The sequence below is a fragment of the Erythrolamprus reginae genome, chromosome 5 (genome assembly GCF_031021105.1).
Source record: "Erythrolamprus reginae isolate rEryReg1 chromosome 5, rEryReg1.hap1, whole genome shotgun sequence".
Classification (NCBI taxonomy): domain Eukaryota; kingdom Metazoa; phylum Chordata; class Lepidosauria; order Squamata; family Dipsadidae; genus Erythrolamprus; species Erythrolamprus reginae.
Window position 1 is genome coordinate 65,976,843 of NC_091954.1, and position 24,033 is coordinate 66,000,875.

Sequence of the window (24,033 nt, forward strand, 5' to 3'; positions counted from 1 at the left end):
CGTGGGCGGGCGAAGGGCGGGCGAGCGGCGGGCGCGCGGGCAGGCAGGCGGCGGACAAGCGGCGGGCGGACAAGACAAGCGGCGGGCGCGGCAGCAGCGAGGAGTTTGCGTGGGCGGTAGGGAAACTCCTCGCTGATGCCCGCCGCTCGCCCTCCCGCCAGCAAGAGGGGGAAGACCCAGGGAAGCCGCCCAGCAGCTGATCTGCCCGGCGCCATCTACGCATGCGTGGCCATAGAAAAAAGGGCGCGCATGCGCAGATGGTGTTTTGACTTCCGGGTTGAAAAATCGCGATATAGCCTTTCGCAATGATCGGGATCGCGAAACGTGGGGGATCACTGTATTTCCATTTTTTTTAAAAAGCCAGGTTCCAAACTAACTTTGTGCTTGTTCTTAAATCCCAGTATCTTATGTAGGTATCATATCCACAAGAGAGCAAAGTTGAAGGTGTTTCATATAAAACATCCAATACTCCAGCTCCTCGGTGGAAATCTGCTCCAAGACAGGTGATCAGCTGCCCACTGAGGAGAGAAATAAACAAAAATTAAACTCCACTGTTTACTAACTATGTATCATGGCTATTACCCAATTTTTTTATCTTCACATACGAGATTTTCAGTAAACATTAAAGAAGTAGAGTAAATGTGAGTTAGGGGGAAAAATCAATCACAAGTTGTACAAAAACATATCAGATTAAACTAGTATTATCCATTTTCAGTTTAAAATTATAAAACAGAACCCAGTTCTGTTACTAGCACCATTCAAACTTTAGGCATCCTTTATGAATAGCAAGCACAAGTACTATTTATATTGTTAAATTTAGAAAATACAGTAGATAGAGAATCAAGGGAAAGTATTATTTACAGTGATCCCCCGTTTATTGCGTCCCCAACCATTGCGAACAGGGTACTTCGCTATTTTTCAACCCGGAAGTCAAAAATACCATCTACGCATGCGTGCCGGGCACGCATGCGTAGATGGCAGCGGCTTCCCTGGGTCTTCCCCCTCTTGCTGGCGTCAGCGAGGAGTTTCCCCACCGCCCACGCAAACTCCTCGCTGCCGCCCGCCCTTCGCCCGCCCACGCCGTTCATTCTCGCCGCTTTTGAGCTGAGTCCGGGAGCGAATTCGCTTCCGGACTCAGCTCAAAACCGCCGATAGCAAGCGGCAAGGAACGGCTTGTCTCGGCGCTTTCGAGCTGTCAGCTCGAAAGCGCCGAGAGAAGCCGTTCCTTGCCGCTTGGTATCGCCGGTTTTGAGCTGAATCCGGAAGCGAATTCGCTTCCGGATTCAGCTCAAAACCGCCGATAGCAAGCGGCAAGGAACGGCTTGCCGAGAGAAGCCGTTCCTTGCCGCTTGGTATCGCCGGTTTTGAGCTGAATCCGGAAGCGAATTCGCTTCCGGATTCAGCTCAAAACCGCCGATAGCAAGCGGCAAGGAACGGCTTGTCTCGGCGCTTTCGAGCTGTCAGCTCGAAAGCGCCGAGAGAAGCCGTTCCTTGCCGCTTGGTATCGCCGGTTTTGAGCTGAATCCGGAAGCGAATTCGCTTCCGGATTCAGCTCAAAAGCGCCGAGAGCCAGCGCCCCCGGACCCCCAACCCGGGTTTGGGGGGCTGCTAGGAAGCCCTCCATGCCGGCGGCAAACAGCCGCCCCGCCCCCGATCTTCGGCTCCTCGCTAGCGCTGTGGGAGTAAAAACACCGTCTGCACATGCGCAGACGGTGTTTTTACTTCCGCATCGCTACTTCGCGAAAACCCGCTCGTTGCGGGGGCTCCTGGAACGGAACCCTCGCAACGAGCGGGGGATCACTGTATTGTAACTGATAGTCCATGTGTGAAAAGTACAATTCTTTTGGATATTTATGCTGTGTTCCATGTTCTCTGCTGCTACATCTACCCATGCCAATATGCTGTCTCTGGACTAGGGAGAACATTGAATGGCGTGCTGTGCAGCAAAAAGAGAAAATAATATTTATTTATTCATTGGATTTGTATGCCGCCCCTCTCCATGGACTCGGGGCGGCTAACAGCAACAATAAAGCAGTGTACAATAGTAGTCTGATGTTAGAAATAATTAAAAGCCCATTAATATAAAAAAAAACCAAACATACATACATACATACATACATACATACCATGCATAGAATTGTAGAGGCCTAGTGGGAAGAGGGTCTCAATTCCCCCATGCCTGACGGCAGAGGTGGGTTTTAAGCAGCTTACGGAAGGCAAGGAGGGTGGGGGCAATTCTAGTCTTTGGGGGGAGTTGGTTCCAGAGGGCCGGGGGAGAAGGCTCTTCCCCTGGGTCCCGCCAAGCGACATTCTTTAGTTGACGGGACCCGGAGAAGACCCACTCTGTGGGACCTAACTGGTCGCTGGGATTCATGCAGCAGAAGGCGGTCCCTGAGATAATCTGGTCCTGTGCCGGGAAGGGCTTTATAGGTCATAACTAACACTTTGAATTGTAATCGGAAACTGATCGGTAACCAATGCAGACTGCGGAGTGTTGATGTAACATGGGCATATTTGGGAAAGCCCATGATTGCTCTCGCAGCTGCATTCTGCACGATCTGGTTTCCGAACATTTTTCAAAGGTAGCCCCATGTAGAGAGCATTACAGTAGTCGAGTTTTGAGGTGATGAGGGCATGAGTGACTGTGAGCAGTGACTCCCGGTCCAAGTAGGGTCGCAACTGGTGCACAAGGCATTTACTAAGGATAATAATTTTCAACAAATATTGGCTCATTTAAAAAAATTCCCTGATAGATTGAAGGTACTTTTATTTGCTACTATAAATCTAACACATGCTGGAAACATCTAGATTCTCTAAGACTTTTATCTGTTTTTATTTTTGTGTTAATAGTCTTAAGAACAAGGCATAAGTGCAAGCAACTATCCACTTTTATCTATCAATACCAACACAAGGAGAAATCAAATTTACTGTATACTGTATTATGACTGGAAGTCATTGATGATCTGTATATAAGAGTTTAAAATGGAAAAGAAATCTTATTTTAGAGGTTCAATTTTTTTTCTCCTTCCCATGCATTTTTAAATATATACACTCTGTTCAAGGTCAGACATATAGTCTGTTAACTCTAAATAACCTATATTCTCAGATTTTTTTCCTGCAGCCTATTTCTTACATGTAATATTGACAACAATATTATTTGCTGATTTTTTTCCCTCCCAATTCCCCAAATTAAACATTCCTAATTAAACTATGCAAATCCTTATAGTACTTGAATTTTGAAGGACCTAAAGCAAGTTTCTCTTTCTTACATTGATTTTAGAAAGGCTACAGGAAATAATGCAGGTAACATCGGAAGGAACAAAGTCATCAATAGTATTAATTCCCTTCCACTGTTCTTCCGCTTTATATAATGGAAAAGATCATTGAGGATTTCTAATAATTTAGTGAAAAGCAATTATGGCACAAATAACCAATTCCATAATCACTGCTCAAGTTTGCAGAATTTTTAGAGCTTTTTTTTTCTCCACAGAGCTATAGGTAGTCCTTGAGTTACAACAGCAATTGGGACCAGGATGGGTGTTTCTAAGCAATGTGATGTGCAATCACACAACCACATTAACTAATGATAGCAATCAAGTCAGCCCTGGTTATGTGTGGTGGCAGTCTCATGTAAGGAGCGCAGGAGTGCTACAAGGAGGTGGGGAAGCCCTGGGAGGCGTGGCAAAAGCCACATGTGAGATGGAGGAGGAGATGTTGTGTGGGTCAAGCACAGGGAGGCTGGGGAAGGAGGCATAGGTGTGTGTGAGTTTAGGCAGCCCTGGGAAGGAAGGTGGAAGATGCTTTGTGAGCTAACAAAAGCCTAAGGAGGACATAAAGTACTTGTTAGTATAGAGAGGTCCAGGGACCAAGGATGCCAGTAGATTTGTGTGCTGAGCAAAGGTCTATGTGGAAGCAAAGAAAGGCCATGAGGACAGAGAAGAGTCTTACCCAGCCAACTTGCAACCTTCTCTGCTGGCTTCCCCATTGGCTTTAATTGTGGGAAGCTGGCAGAGAACATCGCAAATGGCAGTCATATAACCAAAGGATGTAAGTGTAAATTGGTTGTCAAGTGCCCAAATTTTGTTCACTTGATCACAGGTACAGCAATGGCCAGAACTTTGATTCAGCACTGCAGTAACTACAAGTGGTCGCTGAATGAATGGTTGCAAATCAAGGATTATCTGTACAATGAAAAAAGGCCTAGTGTTAGTTGCAGAACCCGAAGATTTATTTCAAATATCTTAAGTTTATTATTACTATCACAAATCACAACAATGTGAAGTCACAGCAGCCAGTTCTTTAGCTGGTGTTCTCTTTCATACATTCAAGTTCTTCCCTAGATGATGATGATGATGATGATTTAGAAAGGCCAGACATAGGATACATTTTAGATTAGATTAGATTAGATTTATTGGATTTATATGCCGCCCCTCTCTGCAGACTCGGGGCGGCTCACAACAATGGTGAAGAACAATACATAGTAACAAATCTAATATTTAAAAATCTAGGTTACAGTTTTAGATTAAAAAGTCCCAAAAAAGAAACTCCAATATATAAAAAAACAACATACAATCGAATCATACACAAAAACTACATGGGCAAGGGGGAGATTTTCAATTCCCCCATGCCTGACGGCAGAGGTAGGTTTTAAGAAGTTTATGAAAGGCAAGGAGGGTGGGGGCAATCCTGATCTCTGGGGAGAGTTGGTTCCAGATTGTCAGAGCCACCACAGAGAAGGCTCTTCCCCTGGGTCCCGCCAGACAACATTGTTTAGTCAACGGGACCCGGAGAAGACCAACTCTGTGGGACATAACCGGTCGCTGGGATTCGTGCGGCAGAAGGCGGTCTCGCAGATATCCTGCTCCGATGCCATGAAGGGCTTTATAGGTCATAACCAACACTTTGAATTGTGACCGGAAACCGATCGGCAGCCAATGCAGACTGCGGAGTGTTGGAGTAACTTGGGCATATTTAGGGAAGCCCATGATTGCTCTCTTTTAGATTTTACATGCCCCAGGACAAATCAATAATGCAAAACTATAAAAAGGTGAGGTAGACCAAAAGACTATGCAGAACAAAAGAATTAAAGGAACAGGGGATTTGGGATAAAGACAGCTGAGTAGGCTCCTTAAAAGGTCTGCCTGGCACAGGGTGCTCTGATTAATTAATGCACGTTCATAATTGAGAACCAACATGTCCCATCTATCCCTCCCCTCCCCAAATCCCCTTTGCAAGAGAAACCCAGGCTGCCACAATTCTCACTAACATCCAGACAACGGCATCCAACGAAGCTCATTCAGCCACTAAAGGCTCCCATGGTCCCAGCCCTTCTCCTCCTCCTCCCTAACAGTCTAATCAGAATTGGACACAAAGCACTGGACGCCTTTTCAGACTAGTGCACTGGCCTTCGCTTCATGGGACAATGCAGCCTCCACTCCCTAAAGCAACGACTCCCCCCCACCCCTAGTTATTTTGTTACTTTCTGCTCCTTGATCCCATATCAGTCTTTCTGGGGCACCCGAGCCAGAGGCCTAATTCCATCTGTAATCTGGGCTAAAGCTCCATGGGGGTGGGGGTGGGTGGGGGATAAAGACCACACAATAGGTGAAATAGAGTCCCAGGAGATGTTCAAACAAGTAAACACCGTTGTGTCGGAGGAGCAAAATTGCTGAGAAAGCAGATTAGTGCCAGCAGCACTGGTGTCCCCCAGATCAGAAGGTGAGCCCTACCCGTTCGCTAGAGCCAACACGCTTCTGTGATCACAGTACCGACAGCATGCTGGGACCAGTCCATCTCCCCCAGTCACTTCCCAAAGAGCAGATTACAGAGAATAACAATTTCTTTGTGGCTGTGTAATTCCCTCCGTGACCGTGACTGTGGGCCACTCCATTGGACCTCAATGCCAGGGCCTTAGCAACCATTTAGCAAGACCAGTCGGCCCTAGCAATGCTCCCCCCCCCCAAAGCAAACCTCTCGGACAAGCTTTAACATCAAGTATAGGAATTAATCCTCATTGCTCTCCCCCATTCTGAAACCCGAATCCAGGGGTGCTGTGTTATTACTTTGTGTTTCTCAAGGCAGGAATCGCTAGACAAGCTGTTAAAATATTAACTCTTGGAGGGAAGAAGCATAGCCAGTTTGCTTTACAATCTATGTCAAGGAGTAAAGGCATCCATAATTCAAAAAAGGAAGTAAGAAGTAGAATTATCATCATCTTAGAAAAAAGAGGATCTGAAGAAGAAAAATTTACAATCGGCTTCGAAACTAGAAAACTGAGGCATGATAGGAATCCTATGGCATCGGGCCCAGTAATGTGATGAAGTATACAGGCTCACAGAGGCATCTATCTCAGTGTAGCCTGGATTCCTTCCTCTGCCTAGTGCTAGACAGCTAATAGGGGTGCTCCTTTATCTATAAGGGCAAAAATTTAAGTTTAAGTTTATTGGATTTATATGCCGCCCCTCTCCAAGGACTTGGGGCGGCTTACAACATACAAAAAAGACAATATATATTGAAATTCAAATGATTAGAATTAAAAATTACATCTAAAAAAACTAAAGCACCAATTAAAATACATACATATCCATTCAATCAACATACCCACTACATCATTCATCCTGATGAACTGAAAACATAGAAACATAGAAACATAGAAGTCTGACGGCAGAAAAAGACCTCATGATCCATCTAGTCTGCCCTTATACTATTTTCTGTATTTTATCTTAGGATGGATATATGTTTATCCCAGGCATGTTTAAATTCAGTTACTGTGGATTTATCTACCACGTCTGCTGGAAGTTTGTTCCAAGGATCTACTACTCTTTCAGTAAAATAATATTTTCTCATGTTGCTTTTGATCTTTCCCCCAACTAACTTCAGATTGTGTCCCCTTGTTCTTGTGTTCACTTTCCTTTTAAAAACACTTCCCTCCTGGACCTTATTTAATCCTTTAATATATTTAAATGTTTCGATCATGTCCCCCCTTTTCCTTCTGTCCTCCAGACTATACAGATTGAGTTCATTAAGTCTTTCCTGGTACATTTTATGCTTAAGGCCTTCCACCATTCTTGTAGCCCGTCTTTGGACCCGTTCAATTTTGTCAATATCTTTTTGTAGGTGAGGTCTCCAGAACTGAACACAGTATTCCAAATGTGATCTCACCAGCATTCTATATAGCGGGACCATAATCTCCCTCTTCCTGCTTGTTATACCTCTAGCTATGCAGCCAAGCATCCTACTTGCTTTCCCTACCGCCTGACTGCACTGTTCACCCATTTTGAGACTGTCAGAAATCACTACCCCTAAATCCTTTTCTTCTGTAGTATTTGCTAACACAGAACTGCCAATACAATACTCAGATTGAGGATTCCTTTTCCCCAAGTGCATTATTTTACATTTGGATTACTGTGGATTTATCTACCATGTCTGCTGGAAGTTTGTTCCAAGGATCTACATTTTTCTATTTGCTTAAATAACTCCTCAAGTGGATTGATCAGATGGAAAATGTGGGACTGAAAGTTATCAGATATGTTGTCCACATTCCAGTTCCAAAATCGCACCGGGGGGGGGCACTTTGTTTTAAAAAAAGAGTCCAAAATGCTATGTACATGATTGCTCATAAAGCAGACAGATGCCTCTTTGTCCAGTATGAGGAACATGTGACCCTCTATATGTTGGATTCTTAAGCCCCATTAGTTTTAGCCAATTGCACCTATAGTTAGGGATGATGAGAACTATAGTTCATCTCAGGAGGGCAACAGGCATCCTTTTGCATATTTTAATGCTACTCTATCATTTCAATTGGGACTGTTTGTCAATTGGATATGCTTAAAGAATATTTACTCTTTTCAGTATTCAACAGAATGGACAAAAAGAAAAAACAGGAAACAAAATAAAATAGGATTATTAGTATTATTATAATTATCAAGTTATCAAGAGGTTCAAAAGCAAGAATTGATATCCACAAATGCAGAAATGGGGGCTGCTCATGTAAACTGTTCTATGTAGATACTGATTTTCCATTCTTGTTTTACCTGGTTTATTCTAATTTGAGGGAAATAGCTAAACACTTTCAACTTTTAGAATTAATATCACTATCATCACAATTTTTGGTATTACACTTGTTGTGGTTCAGTCTGGGACCCCTCCGGGAATGGCTGACCTTCTGTCGGTTTCCAGCTCAGAGGGAGAGGCTGAGGAACAGGAGGTGCAGACTGACGAGGAAGAGGAATCCCAGGCTGGAGAAGAAGGACAGCCAGAGTCCCACCAGGGGGAGCTCTCCCCAGCAAGCAGCCTGGATTCCTTAGGGGAAAATGCTCAAGATATCATAGATATGCGACAAAGGAGAGCTAATCAGAGACGGACTCAATTGGCTAAGTATTTCCAGCATTAGAGGTCACAGCTGGGTTTGGGTGTGGTGCTCTTGGGAAAGGATAAAAGGCGGACCCACCCTTCCTGGCTTGTGGAGTTTTATCTTGGAGATTCGTGAGACCTGTCTGTGAACTTTGGTGGCTTACAATCCTGGTTTGTGCCTTGGACTATTGAAACCTTGGGGGGGGGTGCCAGCAAGAAGCTTATGGTATTGACTGGACATCAGGACCCTGCTGTAACGTATTATAGCCTGTCTGTTGTGAAGACAGGTTTTCCTTTGTGCTTATTTTTTCCAGCTATAAAATACTTTTGGCTTTTACCAGAGTGTCTGGCTGTTTTTTCAGTTGGTGTTGAGGTCTGGGAAAACCCAGACAGAACAACACTAATCAACCTTAGAATGCAAGACACAGGATTCATAATAGTGCTAAATACCATAAATAATTCACCTTTCTCATTCACTAAATTTATTTATTTATTTATTATTTAGATTTGTATGCCGCCCCTCTCCGCGGACTCGGGGCGGCTCACAACAAGGCATAAACAAATCGTAACATTACTAAATAAAGTAAAATTAAAATTTAGTAAAATTACTAAATTAAGTTACTCTTACAAAGAAAAAGAAGGAAAGGAAAGGAAAACAGTGTTTTAAAAACCTTGTGACTGACAGTTTCAGAAAGCTGCTTTATTCTCAGACAAGACAGACAGATGCTGACTGAAGTTTATCTAGCATGATAGAGGCAATGCTACTGGGGTAGGGAAGGCATATCAGTTTGAGAGCATAACATTGGTATGCTCTATATTTCCATTTATAAGATCCCATTACTGCGAAATCTACACTGTAACTATGTCCACAGGAACTTGCTTTATCCTGGCAAGAGATACTCCACATTTACAAGTGTTTATTTTCTCTTGTGTCCCAGATTTGGCTTCTTCATCAGCATCTCACCTATATTCCAGGGCGCAAAAGAATAAAATTTAAAGATGCTGGCAGATAGAAATAGTTTAACTTATTTTCTTAAGAGTTAACCCTGAGATCTCTCATAAAATTATTTCAGAAAAGTTAGCTATAGAATTTGCAAATACAATAATCTTTCAAGGAACAGGATTATTCAATCAAAGCATTATTAAGATGGAGTAAATTTCATCAAATATTTGCAAAATGTACTAGGGCAGAGACAAAATAAGCAGATCAAAATCATAGTTATATGCAACAGAGCCACAGAAAAACAATAAAACCAGAATGTGGTGCAAATCCACGCAATAAATGATTACAAAGTAGGATTTTGCTCCAAGAGATTTCTTTGCAAAATCAAATCAGCAGAAAAGTGGGAATTATTCATTCATTCATTCATTCATTCATTCATTCATTCATTCATTCAAGATTTTTATGCCGCCCTTCTGCTTAGACTCAGGACGGCTTACAACATGTTAGCAAATAGCACTTTTCAACAGAGCCAGCCTATTGCCCCCACAGTCCGGGTTCTCATTTTACCCACCTCGGAAGGATGGAAAGCTGAGTCAACCTTGAGCCGGTGATGAGATTTGAACCGCTGACCTACAGATCTACAGTCAGCTTCAGTGGCTTCAGTGACTCTACCTGCTGCACCACCCTGGCTCTCTTAAAGAGCAACAGAACTGGAGAAGTTATTGTTCTGGATATTTTGGGATAGATGAAAGAGAGAAAGTAGCTTGCCATTTCTTCAATCTAACAATTCTTCAAAGTATTATTTTTGGACACTTGTTCATTTGGTGGTCGACTTTAGGAGAAACCCATCCATACTTTCACCTCTTACAACACTAGACAACACAGTATCAACAGTAGAGACCTTCAAATTTCTAGGTTCGACCATATCACAAGATCTAAAATAGACAATATCAAAAACATAATCAAAAAAGCACAATGAAGAATGTTCTTCCTGCACCAACTCAGGAAGCTCAAACTGCCCAAGAAGCTGCTGATACAGTTCTACAGAGGAATAATTGAGTCTGTCATCTGCACCTCTATAACTGTCTGGTTTGATTCTGCAACCCAACAAGACAGACACAGACTTCAGAGGATAATCAGAACTACAAAAAAACCAATTACTGCCAACGTGCTTTCCACTGTGGACCTGTATACTGCACCAGTCAAAAAGAGAGCTGTGAAAATATTTACAGATCCTTCATATCCTGGACACAAACTGTTTCAATCTTACCCTCAAATGATACTATAGAGCAGTGTTTTTCAACCAGTGTGCCGTGGCACACTAGTGTGCCGTGAGACATGGTCAGGTGTGCCGCGAAGCTCAGAGAGAGAGAGAAAGCAAAAGAGAGAGAAAGAAAGAGAGAAAGAAAGAAAGAAAGAAAGAGAGAGAGAGAGAAAGAAAGCAAGAGAAAGAGAGAGAGAGAAAGCAAGAGAGAGAAAAAGAAAACAAGAGAGAGAAAAAGAAAGCAAGAAAGAGAGAGAGAGAAAGAGAACAAGAGAGAGAAAGAAAGCAAGCAAGGGAGAGAGCAAGAGAGAGAGAGAGAAAGAGGGAGGGAAGGTGTGAGAGAGAAAGACATAGAGGGAGGGAGGGAGAAAGAGAGCAAAAAAGAGAGGAAGGAAGGAAGAGAGAAAGAAAGAGGGATGGAGAGAGAGAAAAAAGAAGGGAGAGAAAGAGGGAGGGAGAAATAGAGCGAAAGGGAGGGAGAGGAAAAACTTTTGTCCAAACTTTTTTTAGCCGCCGCCCCCCCCCCCCCAACTCAATGTGCCCCAGGGTTTTGTAAATGTAAAAAATGTGCCATGGCTCAAAAAAGGTTGAAAATCACTGCTATAGAGCACTGCAAACCAGAACTACTAGATACAAGAACATTTTTTTCCTGAACGCCATCTCTGGTAAACAAATAATTCCCTCAACACGGTCAAACTATTTACAAGGTCTTCACTACTATTAATCTTCTCATCGTCCCCCTTACCCATCTCCTCCCACTAATGACTGTATGACTGTAACTTTGTCGCTTGTATTCTTACAATTTATATTGACCGGTTATTAATATGATTTGCTTTGCTTATTTGTATCTGGATTATCATTAAGTGTTGTACCTTATGATTTTCGACGGACGTATCTTTTCTTTCATGTACCCTGAGAGCATATGCACCAAGATAAACACACTTGGCCCATAAAAAATTATATTCTATTCGATTCTATCTTATTCTATTCTATTCTATTCTTCTTTTGAACTATTATGGTATTTTGTGGCAAAAAAAAAATGGGAATAAGATCAAGTTGACAAATTGATTTAACCACTCAAATAAGTACTTATAAAGTGCTCGTATGGGTCAGCTGGCACAAAAGATCACTCCCTTCAATTCTATAGATCACAGGTAAATCATAATCCCACTTCATACTATATTAGCTGAACATCATTCTGACTAGTCTATGGAAGAGAAGGTTCTTAAATTATCTTAAATCTATACTGAAAATACTTTTTCTGTTCATAAACACTACAAAAATGGCTGAATTCCTGCCAATAATGTCTCTTTTCAGTTGATAAGAAGCCCTTGTATTTATCACTACCACCCAAGTTCTTTTCAAGTAGCATAGTTATCATCTTAACAAAGTCAAAAGGTTGCCTGCTCAATAGCTGGAGTGATGAATACACAGTCATCTGGAGGAGGAATCAATTTGTTCTAATTTGCCACAATAGTATTCTTCTTGAAATAGTGCTTAAACAACAGATTTCGCTAATTGGAAAAAAATGCATACTATTTACAACCAGAACAGAATTAAATAAGTCGGTAAAAGCTTTATTACTGGATTTTGTATCTTTGTTGTTGTATATACGTACTTCATTGTGTAAAGGTGAGCTCTAATCATGTTCTGAGACATTAATAGAGTGTCTTATAGTATTTGACAATCACTCAGACAGACATTTATTTTCACAGACAAAAATCTATTTTAAATTACACATCTCTAGATAGCCTACAGAGTTAAGTAAAATAGCAATGGGTTATTTGTGAGATGTCTATACACTTTGTAGAATTTTTATTTATTCTTGAAAAGCAAATGAATATTACAATTTTGCAAACTTGAATGATTATCTTTTTCTCCTTTCTAAGCTTTTTGAGGGTCACCTGCGTTTTCTCTCTTTCCACTCTTTTGATTGGAAAACAAATATGTTTCTTTGAACACATAAAAGTGGGGGGGGGGTTTGGGGGGGTGTCCTGTTCTTTATTTTCATTAACAGGGTGTACTAATAACCCAAAGATACAGGTTTTTATTTAAATTAACTATTAATGTGTGGCTATCTAACAACAGTAATTTTGAAATTAAAAGTTAATATTAGCAATATATGTCTTTTACAACATTTCAAAGGTAAAAAATAAGTTTTGAAACTAAAAACCTATCTTATATAAACACTAAGACAGCTTCACTTTTCCTACAATTATTTTTCATTCATGTTTCCTAAAGGATAAAGCACTAGAGTAAAAATTCCACCAAGCTAATTCTGTGCGGTCATACCCAAAATGCACATTTTAAATATTTTCAATCATGTCATTCATATAATTGACTCGTGTGCAATAATATAAACAATGTATAAATATTTTAATATAAATTAATTTTTGTAATTCTAATTGTACATTTATTTTTTAGTAATGATTCCTTTTCCTTTATTGAAAGAAGAAAAATTGAAACTATAGTTAAAGAGAGTAAAAGAGAACTACATTTAATGTAGTTAAGCTACATTAAATATAGAAAACACTATTTTCTCCATCAAGTACAGCAGTGAACAGGAGTCAGGACTTATCATGTTCCAGGAGCATGTGTCTTTGTATGTATATAAATATGGCCATGTTGTACCATTTTTAAAAACCAGATATCTCTCCTGGCACATGTTAACGATGGGAAAGAATCATTTTTCTTTGTTTTTATTTGCAATACCTATTTCTAATAAACTTTATGGTTGTACAAGACATTCACGAGAAACAATAAATCAGAAGAAAAAGCGATCTATTACAGTACTTTGATGAACTCCTAGCTAAAAGTTTATTAATAAATTAACAAGTATTCCAAGACTGTTTATAAAATCATAAACATAAAAGGCAATCTGGAACACAACAATAACTGTAGTTTGCTACAGCAGTCGCTTCTCTGTTAACTCTAGACAGCAACTCATTTATAATGCTTCCTTTTGCCAGCTGGAGGCATACATGTCTTTAGTTTGGCTAGGATCGTAATGATAGCTGCGCTGATGGAGACAGAGAAAACTTTTGCCCTCTTTTCTTCTGGTGACTCTGAATTAGCCCACACACACTTTAAAGGATCCAATAAAGAGATACAATTTCTTTACCTTTCCTAGCTCTGAGACCCTGGGCATTTTTGTTGTCCTAGTTGTCGTAAGGTTAAGTTCAGAGGATAAACTGACAAGCTAGCGATGGGAAAAAGGCAGTTCCCCCACATAAAGCCAAAACGATGCAAAAGAGATCCCTCTGGGGCTTTTATTTGGGAAAACAAACAGAAATGGCACTAAGTCCTTTTGCTTTACAGGCCAATTTAACTATCAAACCCATTCTCTCCCTCCCAGAAGCAAAGGGGGAAGAGAGAGACAAGGCCATATGACAATGGCAAGAAACATTCAGGAGAGAAAGGACAAAGCCAACTGTCTGTCTCCTTGCCTTTCTCGCCCAAGCTCCTTTTTTCAAGCACACGTGTGTTCTTGTAAAAACTATTAGATTGCAATTTGTATAACATGGTGACCCCCAAATTCAGACGTTTAACCCTTTTTCTCTGCAAAGAATGTGAAGAATGTCTTGAAGGTGGGGGAATTCTCAAATGGGGAGAGGGTAGTATGGAGAATTGGTAGGGAGTTGTGTGAGAATAAGCCACAGTATAGTTTCTTTTTGAACAGTCCGCACTTTGGAGGTCTTAGAGAAAGAAAGAGAGAGAGAGAGAAGGAAGAAAGGAAAGAAAGAAAGAAGGAAAGAAGGAAAGAAAGAAGAAAGAAAGAAAGAAAGAAAGATCAAGCTAAACCTAGGAACAAAATATTAATGTTCCTGTACCATATTTAGATGCCCTTTATGATTTGTTTATTCGCTTATTATTTAAAGAAATAGCAAAAATGCTTTATAAACATGAATCTGCTCAGAATTAAAGAACCTCTTCTCATATATAGTGGAAGATAATTTATTTTGGGTGTCACAGAAATGCTCTGTAAGCAATGGAATAGGAGCCAAAAAAAAGAATGGAGAAGGTCAAAAGTCATTAATTCAAGGAAAACTCAAGGGCATTCGAGTTCTTTATGTGTAGAAAAAGAATTCTCCATGCTACAAAGAGCAGCTAAGAAAAAGAAAGTTCAAGTCTCCCCAGGACATTTTTAAGGCTGTGGTGGAATACATGTTTTCTTGAAAACATGTTTCATAGAAATCAATGCAATTCCATGAAAGGATTGGGAGTGAGGTACAAATGCTTCTCTTTTGTTCAGGGTATATGTGTGAATGAAAGAGACACACTAGTAACAGTCAAGTTAGGAGTTTTCCTTAGTTTTGATGCACCAAGTCCACACATTTTGCCATCACTGGGTATAGCAGGGGTCTTCAAACTTGGCAACTTTAAGGCTTGTGGACTTCAACTCCCAGAATTCTCCAGGCAGCTGTGCTCTAGCTTTGCTGGCTAGAGAATTCTGGGAGTTGAAGTCCACAAGTCTTAAAGTTGCCAAGTTTGGTATAGGGTAACAATTTTTGAATCAAAATAACTCAAGTGGACTAACTTACAAAACGCTGGGATCCATGACTGCAATGAGAATGAAATTTGAGGAAGTTGTTGTTGTTGTTGTTGTTGTTATTATTATTATTATTATTATTAATTAGATTAATTAGATTTGTATGCTGCCCCTCGGGGCGGCTCACAACAATAACAAAGACAATATAAGAACAAATCTAATACAGTGATCCCCCGATTATCGCGAGGGTTCCGTTCCAAGACCCCTCGCGATAATCGATAACTCGCGATGTAGTGGCACGGAAGTAAAAACACCATCTGCGCATGCGCGCCCCTTTTTCCATGGCCGCATATGCGCAGATGGTGGAGTTTGCGTGTGGGCGGCGGGGAAGACCCTTCGGCCGCCCAACAGCTGATCTGCTCCGCAGCGCAACAGCAGCGAGGAGCCGAAGATGGGGAAACCCCATCTTCGGCTCCTCGCTGCTGCCGCGCTGTGGAGCAGATCAGCTGTTGGGCGGCCGAAGGAACCTTCCCTGGGTCTTCCCGCCGCCCAGGCAAAGGGGAAACCCCAAGATCGCTTGCCGCTTGCCCGTCACCCGCTCGCCCGGCCGCTCGCTTGCCGCTTGCCCGTTCGCCCGCCCGCCTGGCTGCTCGCTTGCCGCTTGCCCGTTCGCCCGCCCGCCTGGCTGCTCGATTGCCGCTTGCCCGTTCGCCCGCCCGCCTGGCTGCTCGCTTGCCGCTTGCCCGTTCGCCCGCCCGCCTGGCTGCTCGCTTGCCGCTTGCCGCTTGCCCGTCACCCGCTCGCCCGGCCGCTCACTTGCCGCTCGAGAACAAGAGGGGGAGAGATAGAGAAAGAGAGAGAAGGAAAGAAAGAAAGAGATGAGAGAGGGAGGAAGAGAGTGTGAGAGAGGAAGAAGCAAGATAGAGAAAGAGAGAGAGAAAGAAAGATGAGAAAGGAAGGGAGTGACGTCATCGGGTGGAAAAATCGCGATAAAGCGATTCGCAATGATAGGGATCGCGAAACTCGGGGGATCACTGTAATTTAAAAAACACTAAAAACCCCATTATTAAAAGCAAACATACACACAAACATACCATGTATAAACTGTAAAGGCCCGGGGGAGATGTCTCAGTTCCCCCATGCGTGACGGCAGAGATGGGTCTTAAGAACTTTACAAAAGGCAAGGAGGGTGGGGGCAGTTCTAATCTCCGGGGGGAGCTGGTTCCAGAGGGTCAGGGCCACCACAGAGAAGGCTTCAGCGCTATTCCACCTTCCAACTATATTTTCCAGAAACCCTTTGGATATGCAGCACAAGGGAAGGTGGGAGGGACATATCCCCTTCCTCAATGGTCTGTATTTATTTTTTCACAAAACTGTACACAAAAGGTAATTTGGTTATCTTGATCAATGCTAAGATGCAAATTCCAAATTTGTATGGACCTCATCCATTTCTCCACAAGGGAGATGGCAAAAAAAAAAATCAACTCCGGGTTCAGTTTTATGTATGACATGTTGAACTTTCCTATTAAAACATTGGAAAATACTCTGTAGAGGTTGGGTGTGTCTTGAAGTCAGTCATGTAATTTTCTTGGCAGAATTTTGGGAAGTGGTTTCCTTTTGCCTTCCTCCTAGAGTTGGGATAAAGTAAGTGGCTCAAAATTATCCAGTTAACTAAAGCAGTGTTTCCCAACCTCGGCAACTTGAAGATATCTGGACTTCAACTCCCAGAATTCCCCAGCCAAATATCTTCAAGTTGCCAAGGTTAAGAAACACTGTTTTAGACACTTTATGAGAAAACTTAGTTCCCTGTAGAAGTCTGTAATATTAAGAAAGATGGAAGAAAAAAGAGGAAAACCAGCAACAAGGAGGATGGAGTCAGTTACTATGGCATTATCGAACGAATCAGGTAAAGGATCAGATTGAGCATTGGACCAGAATACCTCCGGAACCGTCTGCTACCGCACGAATCCCAGCGGCTGATAAGGTCCCACAGAGTTGGCCTTCTCCGGGTCCCGTCGACTAAACAATGTCGTCTGGCGGGCCCCAGGGGAAGAGCCTTCTCTGTGGCGGCCCCGGCCCTCTGGAATCAACTCCCCCCGGAGATTAGAACTGCTCCCACCCTCCTTGTCTTCCGTAAACTACTTAAGACCCACTTATACCGCCAGGCATGGGGAATTTGAGACACCTTTCCCCCAGGCTTATTATAATTTATGTTTGGTATGTATGTGCTGTTTCGTTTTTAATTATGGTAGGGATTTTAGTTTTTTCTTAATATTAGATTTGTGCCTGTATAATATTGTTTTTTATCGTTTGTTGTGAGCCGCCCAGAGTCTTCGGAGAGGGGCGGCATGCAAATCTAATAAATTATTATTATTATTATTATTATTATTATTATTATTATTATTATTGTAAAATTGAATTTGCAGAAATTGTGAAGCTGACAAGTTTGGTCAGAGAAAAAGTGATACTTTTTTGAAAGACTGAAAATCTTAAATCATGTACATAAATATTATTATATCTGTGTATACCACCAATACGTACTTGACAAAACAAATAAATAAATCACATCAGAAATAAATAAACAAAAAATAAAATAAAATTTGCAGATTAAGGTTAGGGAAAAATTTAAGATACTTGATAGAGAGGTAGACGGCATAGTTGTGCTTTCTTTCTTTCTTCTCCTCCCTCCCTCCTTCCTTCCTTCCTTCCTTCCTTTTCTTTTTCTTTCTAATTTTATATTTTTGTTTTTATTCATTCTGCATATTTTTACATTGAAAAAATTAAACATAAAGGATCAGACTGGAGACGGAGTGTCCTGGAGAATATCTTATCTGTGTGGTAGCTGAAAGTTAGCGTCAACTTGATGGCACATAATCATTGTTAATGGCTAGATATCAAGTGTGTTTTAAATATCTAGTTTTCTTTGCCTTACAAAATTTCAGAATTTTCAAAATTTTTGTGTGTGTATTCTAGAATAAGGATTACCACCGAGAAAACAGCTTCCTAATGTACCTTACATATCCCTTATAGGGGCAAAATCTTGGGTCACTTTCTTTGAGTGTTCATATAGGATGGGCCTGAATTACTAGTATATAGCATAAGATGGACTTTGGGGTACTCTTCAACTGCTCCATGTAAGTTATCTTCAAACACAACTCCATTAGGAGTGCATGATAATTTAGTTACATTGTAATAAGAGCAATACATTATTATGATCAAATAACAGCAAAGGCTTCCCTGGCTGCAACTTTCATCACCTATTTAAGCAAGAGCCACAAGTGACAATTATCATTGCCATGTTGCCAGGGCTTAGTCTTATTCAACTACCCCCTCATCTAGTCCCTTACAACCACTGATATCTTCCAAGTATTTGTGTGTCCCAATTCTACTTCTAAAATCTGCTTAGGTTGATTTGACAACATATTCTCAAAACCTTTCTCAAAAATGAAAGAGTTAAAACTTGTCTAATTCAGTTGAAATCCTCTTTAGAAAAGGACTAATGCCATCTTTTTCAAGGTAGGTGGCATTGGGTCAGAGAAGCATTAATTACATCACAATTGCCTAAAAGGAGAGAGACAGCATGGGTCTGGTCACCGAGTGGCAGTGCTCATACTGCAGAGCTCCTATCCACTTTGTTAGTAGATTCTTTTTCTTTATCCACTCAAAAGAATCCCATGTAACAATGCCGGACAATTACATGATTCCACTCAAATGATATTGGGAACTGAACAAATACAAACAACTTTGCAAGAAGAGAAGCCTGCAAATGTTATTATTATTGTTGTTATTGTTGTTGTTATTATTGCTGTTGTTGTTATTGTTTATTAGTCCGAGTCTGCAGAGAGGGGCGGCATACAAATCTAATAAATTAAATTAAATTAATTAATTAGTATTAATTAGATTTATATCCTGCCCCTCTCCAAGGACTTGGGGCAACTTATAGCATACGAACAAAACAATACAGATTCTGAAATCCAATGTTAAATTAAAATAAACAATCTAAAAGCCCAATTTAATTAAAAACCAGTCATTTCTAATTGACCAAACATACATTCCATTTAACATACGTTTATTCATAAACTAATGTCCCCAGGCCTGTCGGCACAAGTGCGTCTTGGTGGAAGGCAAGAAGGGTGGAGGCAGTATGAATCTCTGGGGGGAGCTGATTCCTGAGGGCCGGGGCCACCACAAAGAAGGTTCTTTCCCTAGGCCCCGCCAAGCAACATTGTTTAGTTGATGGGACCTGGAGAAGGCTAACTCTGTGGGACCTAACTAGTTGCTAGGGCTCACGTGGCAGAAGGTGGTCCTGTAAGTAATCTGGTCCGATGCCATGTAGGGCTTTATACTGTAGGTCACAACCAACACTTTGAATTGCATTTGGAAGCCGATCAGCAGCCAATGCAGCCTGCATAACATATATTCAGTTAATCTGCAGAAGCAGTACTCTATTTGTGCTTTCCTAAGAATGTCTGAGTTACTTTGAACAGGGCAGCTGGGTGAAAATGTGAAGACTAAATAACAGTGAAGAAATACAGTGATACCTCGTCTTACAAATGCCTCATCATATAAACTTTTCGAGATACAGACCCGGGGTTTAAGATTTTTTTGCCTCTTCTTACAAACTATTTTCACCTTACAAACCCACCGCCGCCGCTGGGATGCCCCACATCTGTTTTTGCGCTGCTGGAATTCCCCTGAGGCTCCCCTCCATGAGAAACCCCACCTCTGGACTTCCGTGTTTTTGTGATGCTGCAGGGGAATCCCAGCAGCGCAAAAACGGGTGCTTCGCTGGCAACAGAAGTCCGGAGGTGGGGTTTCCCATGGAGGGGAGCCTCAGGGGAATCCCAGCAGCGCAAAAACGGGCGCTTCGGCTGGCAAAAGGGGTGAATTTTGGGCTTGCACGCATTGATCGCTTTTCCATTGATTCCTATGGGAAACGTTGTTTCGTCTTACAAACTTTTCACCTTAAGAACCTCATCCCAGAACCAATTAAGTTTGTAAGACAAGGTATCACTGTATATTACTTTGACAGTTTGAACTTGGGCTTTGCAAATCCAAGGATCTCACTGTCAGAAACTGAGAAGAGGCTTCACAGGAGCAATCTTGTTCAATACACTCATCTTCTCCTTTTTTCAGAGATTGAGCAATGTGACATGGAGCAGCCTACCAGAAAATCCCCAAGTCCTTTCAGAAAATCCTCAGACTCCATCGAGTGTCTGGAATAAACCATCCTAATTGCTTCATCACTCTTACTGTCCTATGCCTGACCAGAAAGTGCTCCGACTATTGGCAAAAATGAGACAATGCAATTTTTCATGTCCAGATTATACAAACCACATCAAGCATATATCCACCAACATTATCTTCGGAACTGTCTTCTCCCTCCTGTATCCCAGCAGTCAGTTAGGTCCCACAGAATTAGCCTTCTCCAGGTCCCGTTAGCCAGACAATGTCGACTGGCGGGGCCTGGGGGAGAGCCTTCTCTGTGGTGGCCCCGGCCCTCTGGAATGAACTCCCTCCAGAGATACCCACCGCCCCCCTCCCTCTTGGTCTTTCATAAAGCTTTAAAAACCTGCCTTTGCTGGCAGGCATGGGAGGCGTGAGTGATGAGACTGTCTCCGGCCAATATGAGATATGCTTGGATTAGATGAATGTGTGTGATTGTAGATGGGGTCTTTTAAAATGGATTGATAAATTTTCATATTTTATAGTTATTAGATTTCATATACAGTGATACCTTGTCTTACGAACTTAATTACCCATGTTTCACCAATACTCCGCAGTCTGCACTGGTTGCCGATCAGTTTCCGGTCACAATTCAAAGTGTTGATTATGACCTATAAAGCCCTTCATGGCATCGGACCAGAATATCTCCGGGACCGCCTTCTGCTGCACGAATCCCAGTGACTGGTTAGGTCCCACAGAGTTGGCCTTCTCTGGGTCCCGTCGACTGAACAATATCATTTGGCGGGACCCAGGGGAAGAGCCATCTCTGTGGCGGCCCCGGCCCTCTGGAACCAACCCCCCCCAGAGGTCAGAATTGCCCCCAGCCTCCTTGCCTTTCGTAAACTTCTCAAAACCCACCTCTGCTGTCAGGCATGGGGGAATTGAAATATATTCCCCAGGCCTATATGATTTATGTATGGTGTGTTGTGTGCATGTTTTTTAAATTATGGGTTTTTAACTTCGTATTATTAGATTTGTATTATACATTGTTTCTATCATTGCTGTGAGCCGCCCCGAGTCTACGGAGAGGGGCGGCATACAAATTAATTAAATAAATAAATAAATAAACAAATAAATAAATAAATAAATAAACAAACAAACAAACAGTTCCAGGACAAGGTTCGTAAGGTGAAATGTTCGTAAGACAAAACAATGTTTCCCATAGGAATCAATATAAAAGCGAATAATGCGTGTAAATCCTTCAAGAAAATCCCAAACTTTAGAAGGGAGGCGAATGGAGGGTAGGGAGGAGCAGCGAAAGGGGGCGGAGCAGCACAAAAACGGGTGCTTCGGCTGGCAAAAGGGGTGAATTTTGGGCTTGCACGCATTAATCGCTTTTCCATTGATTCCTACGGGAAACATTGTTTTGTCTTACAAACTTTTCACCTTAAGAACCTCGTCCCGGAACCAATTAAGTTTGTAAGACAAGGTATCACTGTATTTTGGTACACTACAATGTGTTTAAGAAGAGGGTGATATAAAAATGTGAAAAATACATACATCCGTATCTGGCATATATCAAGGAGGACCAAAACACCAATGAGGGTTACAGAAATAGGACAACAATAAACAAAAAATCTGATAGCATACTGAAAAATTGAACTAATTTGATGCAGTGATGTAGTGGCTTAGAAACCAGGAGACTCTGAGTTCTAGTCCTACCTTAGGCATGAATGCTGGCTGGATGACTTTGGGCTAGTCACCTTCTCAGCCCAACCTGCCTCACAGGGTTCTTCTTGTGGATAAAACAGGAGGAGCAAATGGAAGGTATGTTGCCACCTTGAATTACTTATAAAATTATAAAAATGGGCTTTTAAAAAAATCTAAAAATCCACATTATTTTTGAATAACAATGAAAAATGAGGTGGTACTATCACTTAGGAGCAGGATGCTGTAAATCATACCACAAACGATGTAGTGGATGTTGCATTATTTTGAATGCTTGAAGATACTCATAACAATAGAGATGGAGAGGGACATAGTTTTGTGACGTAAAATAAATGGTCCTCTCCAAAGAAAAATCCCCAAATAAAAATAGCCCTTGTTTCAAAAAAGTAATCCATAGAGAGCTATAGACACATCTATTTGATCCTTTTTCTGTGTAAAGGCCTAGTTTTCACCAGCAACCATTCCTCGTGTGAGAATGCTTGACCAACTATAGATTATATCTAAATTATGCAATGTCCACTCCTCCCCATTTGAGAGGCCCAAGTGGGGCTCCCAGTGGTATACTGCATTCCACTACAACAACTGAAAAGGGAGGGATCCATGCATTTGCACCCACTGTAGGAGGAATCTCATTGGCTAGTCTCCCAGGCTTTAGCTTTGGCTGTCAGTCAGGCTTTCGCCTTATTGAAAGATCAAACTCCATCCTGCCTGTTCATTACCTTAATCCTATTTTCTACATAGCTTTATTATCTTTGGAAGCTTCCTTGGGAAAGGCAGAAAAGGTGACATAGCCACTCCCTATTTGCCTTGTAAGAGTTATTATTTCTATGTGCAGTAACCCAGAAAAATTTCATGGGCAAGGAGACTGGATACATGAAGTATATGGGACATCATCTGCCCATAGTCTAAATGCAACATTTAGATTAAGCCTTCTCAAATGTAAAGAAACTATAATATTATTCTCTATAATCAATTAATTTTATAAGTATTTTGCTTTGCAAAAATGTTTTTCTGTGAATCGTTGCACTTATGTCTCAGGGAGTGAGAAATCTGAAAGCATGTCCTGTATTTTATTCCTTATATTTAAATGACCAAAAATTCCACAAGTTGTTACCAAATATGATAGCAATAATCATGCATAATTTAGTCACTTCTTGATATATGTAGATTCAATAATGTCAATAAAATGGATTATCACAAGCTTCCTAACAGACAGGAAGCAGCAGGTGAAGCTAGGAAAAATCACATCAGATACATGTAGTATCTAGACGTTTTACTGGTGGACAAAGGAGAGAAAGGGATTTATAACTTTCATTTCCTGAGGATGTTCTATGTTGAAAAAGAGCCAATATGCATCTCATGCTACCTGTGGGCTAATGATTTCCCCTGATCACAAATCTGCATTTACACAAAAATATATTTCCTTATTTGCATATTGTGTTTGGTTGCTTACATTCCCAGAATTTATTAAGTGGCATACATTGAATTTGATTACATGTAGGGGCTTCCCAAGGCTGTGTACTCTCATCACTTCTCTTCTCAATATACACTAATGACTGCATCTCAAACGATCCATCTGTTAAGCTATTGACGTTTGCAGTCTATACAACAGTGATCGGACTCATTCAAGACAATAATGAATCCGCATATAGACGGGAGGTTGAACAACTAACCTTGTGGTGTGACCGGAACAATCTAGAACTTAACACACTCAAAAACATAGAAATGGTGGTAGACTTTAGGAGAAACCCTTCCATCCTTCTACCTCTCACAATACTAGACAACACAGTATCAACAGTAGAGACCTTCAAATTTCTAGGCTCTATCATATCTCAAGACCTAAAATGGTCACCTAAAATCAAAAACATCATAAAAAAAGCACAACAAAGAATGTTCTTTCTGCACCAACTCAGGAAGCTCAAATTGCCCAAGGAGCTGCTGATACAGTTCTACAGAGGAATCATTGAGTCTGTCATCTGCACCTCTATAACTGTCTGGTTTGATTCTGCAACCCAACAAGACAGACACAGACTTCAGAGGAAATCAGAATTGCAGAAAAACCAATTGCTACCAACCTGCCTTCCATTGAGG

The 24,033-nt window shown here is 41.4% G+C and overlaps 1 protein-coding gene across 2 annotated transcripts in view; it reads right to left on the reverse strand.

Moving 5' to 3' along the window:
• Positions 1 to 24,033, reverse strand: part of FBXW4 (F-box and WD repeat domain containing 4) — a 100,715-nt gene that overhangs the window by 2,928 nt on the left and 73,754 nt on the right. For both annotated transcript variants that reach the window (XM_070752877.1, XM_070752879.1), the window contains one exon: positions 378 to 518. In XM_070752877.1, coding sequence (XP_070608978.1) covers positions 378 to 518 — 141 coding nt within the window. The remainder of the gene's footprint in view (positions 1 to 377; positions 519 to 24,033) is intronic.